This window comes from Argopecten irradians, chromosome 3, assembly GCF_041381155.1.
Source record: "Argopecten irradians isolate NY chromosome 3, Ai_NY, whole genome shotgun sequence".
Lineage (NCBI taxonomy): Eukaryota > Metazoa > Mollusca > Bivalvia > Pectinida > Pectinidae > Argopecten > Argopecten irradians.
In genome coordinates, this window is record NC_091136.1 from 8153312 (window position 1) to 8169146 (window position 15835).

General features: G+C 35.5%; 1 protein-coding gene across 1 annotated transcript in view; it reads left to right on the forward strand.

Moving 5' to 3' along the window:
• The window catches only part of LOC138317477 (dynein axonemal assembly factor 8-like), a 30405-nt gene extending 24229 nt beyond the window's left edge, over window positions 1-6176 (forward strand). Inside the window, 1 exon segment of the mRNA XM_069259165.1 lies at window positions 3704-6176. Within this exon segment, the coding sequence (XP_069115266.1) occupies window positions 3704-3787 (84 nt within the window). The 3' untranslated portion in view covers window positions 3788-6176.
• The last annotated feature ends 9659 nt before the right edge of the window (window positions 6177-15835 follow it).

Sequence of the window (15835 nt, forward strand, 5' to 3'; positions counted from 1 at the left end):
TTTTATGGGAGGTTAAGGAAATGAATGTAAAAATGTGAATCCTAAGTCATGGTGTTAAATATCAAAACTACCACATATACTAATTGTCATTCTAGAATTGCACAGAAAAAGATCAAAGCATTGAAATGTTTGTGTAAGAAAAACAGCCCAGAAGATGATTATGTCAGAGATCAATTCCTAGAATGATCGAGAGTACTATGTGTGAGAAATAGTCGTTAAGAAGGCAGTAATGAAAGCAACACTGCCAGCGCTTTGATATCTAGATTGTAACGGAGATTTGTGCTGTTCCAATGAATTTCATTTCTGGTTTGTGTAACAAAGCAATTAATGCCTGGCGTTAGAATTATATATTTTGTTGTAATTCCCCAGGAACTGTCGTGAGAATGTAGCTAATTCATAACCTGTTAAAAGTCGTGAGAATGCAGCTAATTCATAACCTGTTAAAAGTCTTGAGAATGTAACTAATTCATACCCTGTTTTATAAACTCTCATTCCTGGTTTGATCATGTTGTCTTTCCCATTGTTCTATAGTAAAGGTACATTGATGGAATTGTCTGGTTCGAACGCTCAAAAGAGCAAGATAATAGAAGTTCTAAAATGGTGGGATTTTCTCTCATATCTTCCTGTGCCAGATAGGCCTTTTCAAGGCAACTACCATGTGTACAATACAATTTTATCACACAAACGCCTGGTTATGAAGGCCATGGCTAATTCACCCATGAAGTCAATAAACATTCTTAAACCTTGGGTTGATCCGGAAGGAATATTCCTATCTTTTACTTTCTCATATGAAAAGATCTTTTAATGTTGGAACTCCTCCTTTTAATTCATTCTTGATTATACCAACACGGTCTGAATATTTTTAGGGTTGGGGTTTGCTCTGAAAATGAACATTTAAATTTAGTTCAATAGTAATGATATGTTTTAATGTAGTGTTCCTTCGTTATTCACTTTGCCGTCATAAATATTATTTTTTTCATTTCATTATCGAGTGAGGTTTGTGATAGGTGAAAGTAAGAGAGAATAATGCTACTTAAAATATAGACATGTATCTATTATATATTGCATGAAATGATTGAAAATCCTAGGGAAATGTTGAGTCCCACTCTGTATTGATTTAGAATTTCAGGGTTATTTTAAAAACTGAAATAAATTTTTCTGATAAGGTTGATTGAAACAATAAATTTCTGTTCGTCTGACAGAGAATTACTATACATCATTTCATCAAATGTCTTCCCGGTGGCAGAGAATACCATTAACGCGTTATGAACTATAGAAAAGTGGTCAGAATTAATTTGTTTTCTGAGGCTCAAACATTCAGTCATAACTAGCGATGTAAATACAGCACTCAAAAAAGCTTATTTGAAAATTCCTTTCATCAAAGTCAGCCTCCAGTAAAAGGAAGGGGGTCTTATTTGCAGGCAATTCCCCCAAGTTTTCGAATTTTTGTAAAATAAGGTTGGGTATTATTTTCGGAAATTGCCATATATAGCTGTGCTCAAATACGATAACCTTCCTCACTATGCATGTAGAGAAAGTGAGTTGATTTAGTGAAAGGCAAACGATATGTTCATCTGTTCACCACTTGCTCTAGTCGATTATGAAGGGAGAGGAAAGTCTACCATCCGTATACTTATCATTACTCCAAGGACAGATAACAGAATTCACAAGGTCATTTAACCCAAATGTATCCGACAAGCACGTTGATGAGTAATTTATGTTTGTTAATTATAGAGAGAAAACATATGAGCGATTTTTTCTTTATATTGAAATGTATTTGTCTGGTGTGTTGACGTTGATGTATGACAAAGTTGGCAGCTGTTACAGAGATAGTATTGTTGTAACTTTAGTGCATTGGACTACTGGGAGCGGCGTGGGGGCCAGGCAATATCATAATTAAATTGGATACAAACTCATTCTAACCAACGATTTTCTTTTCATTTGTATAATTAAATTATCCAAAATTATATGTTATGAAAATATTTTTTTTTATAATTAACATACGTTGGAAATGTAAAAAAAAAAGAAAGAAAGATTTTTAAAGGCTATCTACACTTCATTATTTGTTAGTTTTGATGGAAACATTCCAAATACATCGCATTCGCATTTTAGAATGAATGTTTATATTTTCAACTTACATAAAATATTTTACTATAATTAAGACGCCATTTGGAATGTTTTTTTTATAGATACAACTATTCAGATGTAGTTCATAGTATAATGTAAATTGTATTTATTCTAAAAGAAAAAGAAAAAAATAGTCTGCTATCAACTTGGATAACAGTTGTATTCATGAAAGGTGTATTCGTATACATTTATATATAATTTCTCATACATTGAATGCTCGTAATATAGAGAGAGAAAAAGAAAACCCCATCATTTGGATGTTACATAGGACAAGTCTATAATCGACTAATAATTCTGATGTCGGAAAGTCCATTTAAGTAATGAGGGGAGAACAGGAATTAATATTGCGCCATAACTGGGAAAATACAATTACACGCAAATTGTTGAATTGAATTCAAGTCGGTAATTAATGTCAAATTACTTTGTAGAAAATTGATGTTGTACATGTGTGAAATAATACAATCTTGATATAAAGCAAATGGTTTAATCATTTCACAAGCATGCATGCATGAAATGAAATCGACATCCTAAAGAAATGATTTATTGACACATTTGGCAAATTGGAAAATCCAGCGATGATGACCAGGAATCCGTAGATATGATAAAAAAACTATCTTATAACCAGGGTTGGTGATGATTCGTCGGAATGTGTGAGGTTCCCTTACGCTTGATAAAGCAAGGCCATCTGACTGTGTTTTAGACGTTAGCCTAGATTTTATCAGGAATTCTATTCCTTGCTATCACAACGGGCGGACTCTGCCCGCCTCCGTGGCGCAAGGATTTCATAACAAGTTTGACGATATTGGAGTCATGGCTTTGATTGGAAAATAAAAAGAATTTCTATGATCATTTGATTTTAATATTCATAGGTAATCACATGGTATACACCGACACATAGCAGTTCTTTTCTGAACAATCTTATACAGTTATTAAAGGACTTAGTAACCTTGCAATGACGTGCTAAAGAAGGCGAAATCCTTTTTGTTTTGGGTGGGTCATAATTTGAACTTGGCCTTAAATGACTAACAAGTCCTTTAGAGTTTAAGCGATGATTTTTGAAGATGTGTAATTTTGTACCATCCTTTCAGATGATTATCATTTTGTAACAAAACGTAAATGCCCGGCATAAATTGTCTTGACATTTGGTGTAGGTGTGTGGTCATACAATATTGTTATATTTAACGTTATGGCAGCTAGACCGGATCTTTTATTGACTTATTCCTTCTGCGTGCTATAATGGGGTGATGGGAAGCCTAGTATCTTCTCTACTTGTATTAGATCTGGAATCAAATCACGTATCCTAGGTCAGAATATAGAACAGAGAATATTATATTGCTTCTCCTGATAATTGCACCGAGCATTGGATAATGTCAATACGGCCGTAAAGGTGAAATGTTTCTAAACATTTTAGTCCTTGTTATTTGAAGGTCAATGAACAGGCAGCTCATATAAATGTGGATGTTTGTCGATGACATACTTGTTTATTTTAAGCCGATTACTAAGAAAGTTTTCTTTCTTCATGCGTTATGAGAGATGACATGAGATGTACAGTTTGTTTTACTTTTATGTGTTTCAGGCCCACAACATGTTGAGGTTTTTCTTTGATAAGCTGATGCCTGGTAGTCAGGTGGAAATTATTCCAAGGGCAGACAACAAATGAAGGGAGGTAATCCACGAAAAACAAGAAGGTGACTACTGAAATAAAGAACAATGCCATGCTACCACTTCAGAGAATGTTTCTACAAGTAGTTGGTTGTGGTGATTATGGCGGATTAGCATTACCTCCATATGCTTTGCCCGGGTGCTTAGGGGCACCATAAACCAACAGTATTACTTTGTGTATACCAGATATAACCTTCGAACTAAATTACAGCTGTCGTCAAATTTCCCGTTTTACTTTTCAAAGTTTTGCTGGCGTACATGTGGATCTACAAGAGCCCGTATATTATGTCACACATGACGTTTATGCCGTGTCTCCATAGTTAACTTGTTTTGCATCCATTTGCACAATCAAAGACGATTTTTGAATTAAAAGTGTTCAATTATTGGTTTTGATATTTGTTAAACGAACTAGTAGGTAATTAACTGTCAATGACATCAGAATCATACTTCATTACTATTGCATAATAGTCTACTCTAGCTTAATTCCAATAATTCATAAAGCATTCGAACTTCAGAGTAAACTTAAATACCCATCTACTAAACATTTTACGTTTTGCGACTTTTTTCATCGGGTAAATCCATAGTTCTCTTGATATGTTATTCAAATGCTCAATATAATTACCATTTCAATCATTCTATTTTGTTTATTAGGTTCGGGCATATCCTTTCATGGCCGATCCTTTCACCAACATAACTGTCCAATCAAACGTTGTACATATATCAAATTTAATTTTCCCGTGGGGAAGTGTTATTTGGTTGGTTGTGATAATCTATGTGATAATTTTCTGATTGGTTGTACAAAATTGACATGTATTTAGATTTCACATTCCTTTACAAGACATTCCGTCCATTAAATGTGATATTTTGAACTAGGATATATTTTTGAAAGTCAAACTACGATCTCCTTTAATTTATAACAATCTGATAATTGTTCAAAATGGACAATATACTGTATTGATTTGAATATATTTAGTTTTCCGTCCTTTCCTATATGAAAGTGAAAGTCAAACGACGGTGTTGATAAATATAAGTGCTGGTTCTTATTTTTGTATCATTGCATAAAACAGTATTATACATATCATTCAGTGATTCATATTTTCATTCATAGATCTATCGTATATTACTGGATTTATTTTTAAGAGAACCACATTTGAACATAAATAAAAGTATCACTTTCAAAGCATTTTGTACATGTTAAATGTTTATCGTTATTTGAAATATTTATTTACGTTTTTAAACATTTTTGCCACTTCTTGTAAAGTGTGCGTATTACAAATTGTACTCAATTTTTTATGGGAGTTATTGTTGTCTTTATGACAAACGAAGCTTAAATGTGATATATTTATCATTCTTTAATTATTTCTCACTTTGATTTTAACTAAAGATGAATCCTAAAAATTAACTAAGGATTTATATATTCATAATGGTCGGTCATAACGACATTGGGACATTTTTCTATGGATTAATTTAAAATGTCTTTGAAAGTGAAAAAAACCCACCTAAACTTATACCTTTTTCATACAGTTTCACTCAGTTTTTCATTAAGATGAACGAGTGTCATATTTTATGTTTAACTTATTGAATGTAAAAATGTCAAAATATTTATGAAAGAGTGCACTGTAACTTGAGTGTGGTTTTGTTATTTTATTTGCTGTACGCTGTGAAACAGTATGAAACCGAATTTATCAATTTAAGAATTCATTGAGTCAGGTGATGTGCAGATTGCTATAAAGCAAAGCGTAAATTTGTTTAATGCATTCAACATATCTATGCCAAGTTGGACTTTATAAGTTCTGAATAGTTTTTCAAGATAAGTGTTTAACGTCATGCCTCCTCATACAGTATTACATGTTAATACAGAGTACACGAGGAGTTGATAATAAAACAAAATGTGTTGTTTTATCTAAATTTGCAAAACATTGCAAACTATATATCATAATAACATTTCGACAATAATACCTCTAAAATGTCTTATATACATTTTTTTACATCAGATTTCTTCAAAGATATATTTATTTATGAGTTTATTAAATTTATTGTTATACTTGTTGTGGTATTGTTGGTTGAAAATTATTTTCCTAAACCAGAAATCCACTATCATTTTGTAATATCTATTAAAAAATTAAGATACAATTTGATTTCTGGCTATATTAATCCTGTTTAATTAAATACGTAACAATGTATATAATACGAACTTATTAAATACTATTTTCACGACTTCAGCTGTAAAACTTATTGTGATATTTACGTGTGTAACCTTTTTGATGACGACCATATGAGGAGCGTGCACTACAGCTGTATTTCTGATTGCTTTTGTGTGTTATCATTTCATATTAATGTTAATGACTACAATGAACAAGGTTGAAAATACAATTGTTTTACGGACATTTTGTGTTGGGTTCGTTTATTTTATATAATTTTGTATAGTTCGTGTTTAAATGAACGTTCCATTTGTTGGTAGCTAAGAAAACGTGGATTATACCGGAAAATATTTATATAGGATAATATGGATTATGCCGAAGTATACGAATTATATCGGTGAATCGGGATTATACTAGAGAATATGGATTTTACTGTGGAATATTGATAATACCGGAGGATATGGATATATATATAGGAGAATATATGGATTATACCGGATAATATGGATTATACCGGGAGAACATGGAATGATATACCGGAGAATATGGATTATACCGGAGAATCTGCCGACCGATACCTAGCATGGAAACATTGATCCCAAAAAGGTATAACGGATGGTTTTATTTTCGCTTTATTTGCGTTTAAACTGAATTTCACCGACATATTCAGAAATTCAATGCGTACCTTAGAGCAGTAATTCAGATAAATATAGGAAATAGTGAACCGCGAAAGTTAACCTCCGAGAATATGTCCATAAGAATCCGCAAAATATTGACCCCGGGATTTTCAAGGGAGACATAGTACTAAAGATAGATGTATACTTCAATTTTTTTATTTGTTTCTCAATTGTGTGGCACTGTAACTATTACTGCTATTTACCGATTACGAAGTTTCGTGGCGGCTACTACTTCACTGTTTACCACTTCATTTTCTCGTATACTGTATTTCGTGTCTTCGTTAACCTTTATTACTTTGGCCAACGTGTAATTTCTACAAATATTTTGTTTTTGTTTTTATAAATTCAAATACATTTCAAATGAAGGTGAAATATCCGGCGATTTTATCATAGATATTGAAGATTACCTCTAATGTTTAATCGTTAATATGATACACTATTTCATATTTGGTACACAACAACACAGTCCTACTAAAATGTTCACGATTAAAGTGAGAACAAAGAAATATTTTTATAGCATGTAATATTTGACATTTTTGATGCGTGGCTGACAAAGCCATTAAGGCGCATATAAATTAGTTATGAAATCTCGTAATATAATAAAATCGAAACTCTTGTCCATAATGAGTGACATAACTCATTTATGACAGAAAATACTTTATACTACATGTTCCGTATATCGCTGTAAGATATGAAATTTAATAATTCACTCGGAGCCCTAATCGTGATGGGTGTTACACATGTTTACCGATGAGGCTAATTAACACAAGAACCAGTAGTATTTTGTCTCTTGTTGGGGAGGTTTCGGATTTCATCATCACATTATTCCGTAAACAGTGAGCGCCGAAAGCTAACAACACCATCCATTAAGTAGAAGTAATAAAAACCAAACTCTCGTGAAAGCTAAATCTCCCGTATTGGCGAACATGACGTTGCTCTTTTAATTACATATTCCCTAACAACGCTGAGCGGCGCTAGGGAGGTCGGCACACATAACCTGTCATAATGTCGTTAGCGACCGAGTTTGGGGCGACCCGGTACCTCGTAACTTCATCAACCAAGAGCGAGGCTGTGGTGGTCCCAGAGCGAAGCAAGAGTAGTCCCATAACGAGGACAGGCCAAAGGCACTGTCATGGCGTTATCGTGGCAAACAGAGTTGACGATAAGCGGATTTTCACATTCCGTTAATGGAAATTGGTACTTGTTTTTTTACCCATCCCTATAAAACATTGTGTGATCACTGTACAACACAGAGGACGCGAGGGGAACAGGCAGATATACATTAGCGGGGGACAGAATGACGGATTATATCATTTCCTTTGTTTCCGTGTGTGTTTCGTAGATATTTCGAAATGAAAACGCGAGGAAATCTATGATTGGATGAGCAATCTATAGTATTGCTTGTTTATTTAAACGCAAATAAAGAATGAATTAAAGCTAAAATGTCGAAATTGTATAACACACTCTTTATAACAAAATGAATTTTCTCTCTAGGTTTTTTAAAACAAATTTTGATATGATATGTCAACATGAAAGATGAATGGTTTTAGCTGGTGGGTCATGCTAAACTGGCTCAGTTTAGAATATACGCACATGACATGGAGTATTAAACATTGAAAATAATGCTTATTGAAAAATATGAACTTATTATTTTATCGAATAAACAATCTTTTAAGGTGTAGTAGGTCTTTTGTACATTTCTTTAACATAAATTTTCAATTTCTGGATTTTGTTGACGGTCGCTCTCATCAGTTTTGGCCCTCAATACAGAAATTTCGTTCGTAAGAGGGAATGATTTAATTGATTGCACTTGTTGAAAATACATTCATTCTCCGGTTATTGTCAGGAAACGAACGTGTACTTTTATTTCAAAGAGAAGACAATAAAAACAATAAACAGCAGTACTCACTTGTTTTGAGAAACACACAGCAAAGTTTATCTTCTTCTTTGACATTGGTTTCGGTAAACTGATGAAATCAGTATGGTTGGCTACTTGGTATCGCTTTCTATCTGCGCATTGATATCGTTCTTGTCCTTTGTGTGACGCAGTGGTGTAATGTTGCTAGATTACATTTATATTTCTTTTGAGGTTATAATTGTCCGGGCCATCGCTTGGCCTGTTCTTAAACTCTTCTTTTATTACCACAACATTCTTCGAACCTATTACGACAAAAAAGTTTTGAAAAACAAACCCAAAAAACATCTTCATGGAACAAACAAAACAGCACTTACTGACACAATTATCCTGCCTTCCATTTCTATACCAGTTTCAGGTCTTTATAGAACATTGTTATCCCTTTTGAGATGCGCATTAACTTTTTTTTTTTCACTTTCATCAACTTATTTTTTATATGAAACTTTGGTTAAAAAATATTAAAACTTCTTCCAGTATTTAAAATACAGTTGTTATTTTTTGGATTTTATTTAATAGACTGTGTGAAAGACTTTACATCTTGGATTCATTTGTCGTCATATCATTGATTCGCTATCTGTTATAAGATACCAAGCAATATTTTACCTTTGGCATTCCCTTTGATATTGTATATGTTTTGCATGGCAATAATTTCAGGTATCTGAAGGAGTAATGTGGTATATTTATCGTATTGCCACAAGAAACAATGCACAGCCATCAAGGTAGATGGATATCTACTGTAATCAGGGATGATTACCTCCGTTCCAACGTAATACACGTTTTCCCGTGTGGCCATGTGTCCACTGCTTCTACAGACAAAATGACGCTATGACCAGATTAACTCAGGGCGAGTAATAGATGAAACCAGACGAATAAACAATCCCGGTGGAATTAGAGATAAACCCAATGTTTTATACCCATTCGGAGAGTTGTTAATAAATAAAGGGATACTTCATTTGTTTATTTGTTTGCCATTAAATATACAAGTTATATAATTATTAGACAACATACATTGACATTGATAATAATGTAATGACTATAGAATATATAACCTTATACCCTAACGTCCATAAGTTATACTACATGGCCCTCCTCTGGAACCATTCCGAGATACCATTGGACAAGAAATTCAACAAAGGAAACAACCAAATTGCATTGACATCTTCATTTTAAAGATTTACGCGGGGCCTAGCTTATAGTTCTCCTTTGCTTATACAAACTTCTTTTCGAAATTCTCTCTGCCGATTGAAAGCAAATCACCAACCCCTATCATTATACTGCCACTGACACTGCTTTCACATGCTTTCTTCCTCCTTTACAATACCTTCCACTTGGACCATATTTCCTCCTGCTTGTGTTTTTTTTCTTGACAATACCTTCCACTTAGACCATATTTCCTCCTGCTTTTTTTTTTTTTTTTCTTGACTCTATGTAACTTTTTCTGACAATACCTTCCACTTGGACCATATTTCTCCTGCTACTTGTAATTCTTTTTTCTTGACAATACCTTCACTTATCTCCTCTTGTTCTTTTTCTGAAATACCTCCACTTGGATCATATTTCCTCCTGCTTGTGTTCTTTTTCTTTTGAAATACTTCCACTTGGATCTCCTGCTTGTTTCTTTTTTCTTGACAATACCTCCTTGCTTGTGTTCTTTTTCTTGACTACATACTACCACAATACCTTCCACTTGGACCGTATCTCCTCCTACTTGTGTTCTTTTTCCTTGACAATACAATCGACTTAGACCATATCTCCTCCTGCTTGTGTTCTTTTTTCTTGACAATACCTTCCACTTGGACCTTGGCAATACCTTCCATTTGGACCATTTCTCCTCCTTGAACGTGTGTCCTTTTTCCTTGACAACACCTTCCATTTGGACCATATCTTCTCCAGCTCGTGTGTTCTTCCTTCTTGACATCCACTTGGACCATAGTTTTTCAGCAAATGCCAATCACCCAGTGCTCCCTCGAAACTGAAAACAAACCTTTCTCAATGACATGTTCATAAATCTTACAGTGGTCTCGTCTGGTCTTAATTCCACTATAGATGGTAACATTTGGTTTAATTTTATTAACAAAGAATACATTCGTTCGCTGGGTCATTCATTTATTTGTTGCATTTATTGATTGCTTCGTGCATTCATTCAATTCATCCAATCATTGAAACTAGTTTGTATTCGTAATCGCTAAAATAAAGAATTGATATACGTTCATGACAAAATAATTCACGATTCATTGATTCAAGCAGATGATGCATGCCTTTAGAGGATTTGATCTCCAGCTCCCCATTAAACCACAGAAATGGCTTACCTAGTCAGTGTAATGGAGGATCTGAATCACTCATCGATAAAAAGAGAGTTGACAGCCATGTTTATTGTGAAACTGATACCAATTTCCTCGGATTACGTCGATCTGTTTGACCACCTCAGTGGTCAACAAGGGGAGACAATTACCAGTTCATTATCACCGTACCTATGTTGTTAGGGTTCAATAGCGGTCAACGTTATCCATTCTCAATAGCCTTAATATATCAAGTGTTCCTGGAAGTACCCCACTTTCAGTTTCAGCGCTCTCTTTCTACATCTGAAATCAATATACACGTACGGATTGTCAGGACTATGAGAAATAACATAGACACTTGAGATTACAGATCTTCAGAACTTAACACATCTGATTAGGACGAATAGATAATAATTAGTTATACGCCACTGAAATTGAAAGAATCGGCGAAGTGTGACTGATTAAATGAAGTGGCCAGATAAATATGATGTCTTGTCTATTTTCCACTTCTATGTCTAGATATTTTGAAATGTAAATAATTCGTTTATTACTAATACTTATTGATATGTACATAATTTTCACTGATATGTATGACTTCCCTGTCTTTCGGATATGTAACCATTGCCACACCTATACACTGTCTTGTTGTTGTTGTTCTTTTTTTTTACATTGAAGGGACAGCCTCAAAGGTTTGAACGCATTTGTCCCTGTCATTGATACGTATATTTACATTATATATATCTAAATAGACCCTTCCATCATACATAGAATTAAAACTTAATAAAATATCTAGTTTTCTATACACTATAGACAAATTGTCCCTAGGTGCATTAATTAACAAACAAACACATTAAATACATCTATTATGTAATAGGGTGGTTTTCATTAATTCGTTTCGTTTGTCCCTAGTTGTGTATACCTGTGTACGTGTGTCCAGTTTACCTGTGTGACGTAGTCAATGTTTGTGTCCTTATATTGTCAAGTTTATAATGACGCCCATGTAGATGTTCATTTCTGGAGATCAGAACATTTACTACATTGTATACTTGTTTATTTTTTTTTGCGTTTCAGCCTTATTTTGTTTATTGGTCACTTCTTAAATTGATACATGTACTGGTTTTTTCCATATTGGTTGTGGTTTTTTTCATCTGTGTTAATTTTCATTTCGGATGTTGTCATTTTTTATTTTCACAATGGCTTTCACTATGGATAAGGATCAGTTGGAAAAGATGGCACATGTTTTCAAGGAAATGAAGATAACTCCACAGTTTGACTCAGCAGAGACCTTTAAGCAAAGGATGTTTGATTATGTAGCATCATCTGGAGCACGTTCTAAGATGGAGCCAGCCCAGGAACCAAATGCTCGAGCTTCATCATCTTATACTAAGGAACACATCATAACTCAGCCTCCTCGTTTGCCATTCTTCAGTGGAGGTCCTACGTCAAAGGCAGAAATTCCATATGAGTTGTGGAAATATGATGTGGAATGTTTATTGCGAGACGCTTCTATTTCGAGGGAAGTTGTGTTACGTGTTATTAGGAGCTCTTTACGTGGGAATGCATGAATGATAGCAATGCGAATAGGACCTCAATCGTCTAGCAATAACTAACTTAGTCACCTGGAGACTAATTATGGAATAGCTGAAAATTAGGAGGTATTACTTGCAAAATTCATTAGTGCTCACCAAGAGGAAGGAGAAGATGTAGCATCATGGAGTTGCAGATTAGAGGACATTCTTAAGAAAGTTTTGAGATGTGAAATTTTGCCCAGAGAGAAGCGTAACCAGATGTTAAATAGCCGTGTTTGGAAGGGACTAGATAAACTAGAAGGGATGGTAAAACAACTTACATCTGAAGTGAAGTCATGGAAGTCCACAAAGAGGAAACCACCGAACAAGTATCAGAATCAGCCAACACAGAAGAATAAGACAAGTGAGCACGAGTCTAGAGGTGAATCAAAAGATGATAACCGTTCTGAACGTCAGTGTTGGCGTTTTGGCCAATATGGACATTTACAACTTGGTTGTAAGGTGAGACTGGATCATCAGCGCAGAGGTCAATACTGTAACAGGAGTCGTCATTTAAACGGAAAAGCACCCAACGGACGGGGACGGCCATAGGGTTCCTCCAGCAGTCTCCGGATGATTCATGGGATGGTGTTCAACTTGTTGGTTACTCGAATAAAGTAGACATTCTTATTGCTGGACATAAGATAACTTTATTTCTTGACACAGGTTCTACAGTGTCTACAGTTGGAGAATCATTTTATCAGTCATCAGTCTCATTTGTCACATTTACCTGTACAGCCACTTGATTGTATTTTAAATGTAGAATGTGCGGATGGTAAGCCATATCATGGGTATATTGAAGTCAGCATTGAATTGCCGGGAATATATGCTAACCAGGTGCAGGACTGTATACTGTTAGTTGTACATGACAGTGATTACAATTCTAGAGTGCTAGCTTTATTAGGACACATTTTTAACCATACTAATTAATAAGTGCCGTAAGCGGAGTGGAGCTCGATTTCTACAAAGTGCTGATTTGTTTACTCCTTGGTTTTTAGCTTTTAGGTGCCTGTCTCTTCGAGAAAAGGAACTGAACAGGAGGTGTATTCGACTTGGAGTTCTCCGCAGTGCAGAGGATAAGGTCATAAGTGTCAAGCCTAACAGCCAGGTGAAGATAAAGTCTTATTTGGACAAGGAGCTACCTTATCATCCAACTTGTGCCTTAATTCAGCCAGCCAAAGACTGTATGACGTCAGATGGCCTCGACATTACGCCTGGATTGATTTCTTATAACTATAAGGGGGATAGGAGTGTGAAAGTTGAACTTGCTAACACTTCCAGCAGGTGCTTGTCGGTGTCACCATGAGCTTTACTTTGTGAAGTCACTCCAGTCACCATTTTGGATAAAGATGAACGGACAGACGAGGCAGAGGAGATAGAGAAGTTGATGGAAAAGATCGTCTACACATGAACGTGCACCGTTGGTCGGAATTCATACATCTCATCCACTCGAGTTAGTTTGTATGGATTTTCTTTCATTAGAATCATGTAAAGGAGGATTTGCCAATGTACTTGTGGTATACCACGACGTATTCATTCAGGTCAAGGGCCAAACTTTGAAAAATAAGAAGTCATCGCTGGGCTATGTGATCTGTTGGGGAGGGAGAAGTCTCATACAATGGAATTACGGAACGATTTAACCGAACCCTCATTAGCATGTTGCGGACATTGAAGCCTGAGCAGAGGATGAACCGGAAATCATATATCCCACCACTTGTACATGCTTATAACTGCACTCGACATGAATCTACCAAAGTATCACCGATCTACCTGATGTTTGGTAGGGAGCCTCAGTTACCCTTGGATATTGTGTTTGGGTGGTCCTATTAATGAGGAACATACCCTTTCTGATTACACCAAGTACCTCAGGGAACGATTAACCTTCACCTACGACTTAGCATCAAAATGTTGTTAAAGGCTTAGAGAAGACAAAAGGCATATTATGACTTGAAGGTTCGAGGATCCCCAGTCAAAGTTGGAGATAGAGTTTTGGTTAAAAAGTTGGCATTCGATGGGAAGCATAAATTGGAAGACCTTTGGTAGGAAGATGCTTACACCGTCATTTACCAGCCAAACTCGAATATTCCAGAATTTTTTGTAGAGCCTGAATCTACAGAAGGATGAACTAGGACGATGCACAGAAACAACCTACTGCCTATGGGATACATTCATTGTGAGGATATAGATACCAAGGAGGGTGTTCACACCGAGGTCAAGCCACTTGAATCTTTACCGGAACCGCCCCTTGCAGATCCTGATAGCTCTGATATTGAGGATGAAAATGTTGTATTGGTGCCTTGTACAGCTGGCAGTTCGGAGTTAGCTGATAAGGAAGGCGATAAGGCAGTGCAGGAACCAGATGACGATCATTGCTCTCCTGTACATGCCGCTGGTCCGCCTGGTGACGACCAGTTCTCTAGTGAGGAGGGAGGACCAGTAGATGATACCATTATACCTGATGCTCAAGAGTCAGTGGTTGTAGCTAATAGAGGTCATACTTATGACACAGTTGTCATCCCAACTGAAGGCGATTCAGATGACATATATACTCTTTTAGAGAGGAGGAACAGGTAACAGAGCGTCCCGTGCCTATAACCAGGCGATTCACACGATCATCGAGACCACCACCGTGGCAAACCTCGGGGGATTTAGTGATGGGAGGAGTGCAGATTATCAATACTGATATATCCATTTGGAAACTGAAGTCAGGATTACTGGAAAATCTAGCGAAGCAGGATGTGTTTTCAGGTATACCCCAGATGTTCTTACAGTGCTTATCAAAACCACTTGTGAAATATAGATATCTATGATTATATTATAGTGTAGCATCGGGCATCATTGTTTTAATTGTATATGTATCAGATAAAACCATGTTTTATTTACCAATTGTACTAGTGAATCTTGCATATTATTATACATGATTGAAGGTATATGTCACCACCGTGTGTCTTTGGAATATGATTCTTGACTATATTGATCAAGAATTTTGTAATTTCCTATAGCTTAAGGAAATATGGATAAACATACCTTAAAAGGAAATAAGATTTGTATATCTGTTCTATGCTGTATAGAGCTATGGAGTATTATAGCATTTGATGTAGAAACATAACATTTTATGATCGTGTGTATTATATTGGTTGCATTCGTTGTTACAGTACTATCGTTATGTAATAATTGCTGCTGTTGAAGTGACGAGGACGTCATTTTCTTAGCTGGGGGAAGATGAAATAGGATGGTTTTCACTATTGCGTTTCGTTTTTCCATAGTAGTGTATACCTGTGTACGTGTGTCCAGTTTACCTGTGTGACGTAGTCAATTGTTGTGTCCTTGTATTGTCTCGTTTCTGTTTTGTGGTCATTGTAATTGTCTTTGTCCGGTTTTGGCGGGAAAAGGAAAAGGGGGATTTGATCTGAGACAAGACAGACGTGATAATAGAGATTACTGCTTATTTCGATTTGACCCTTGA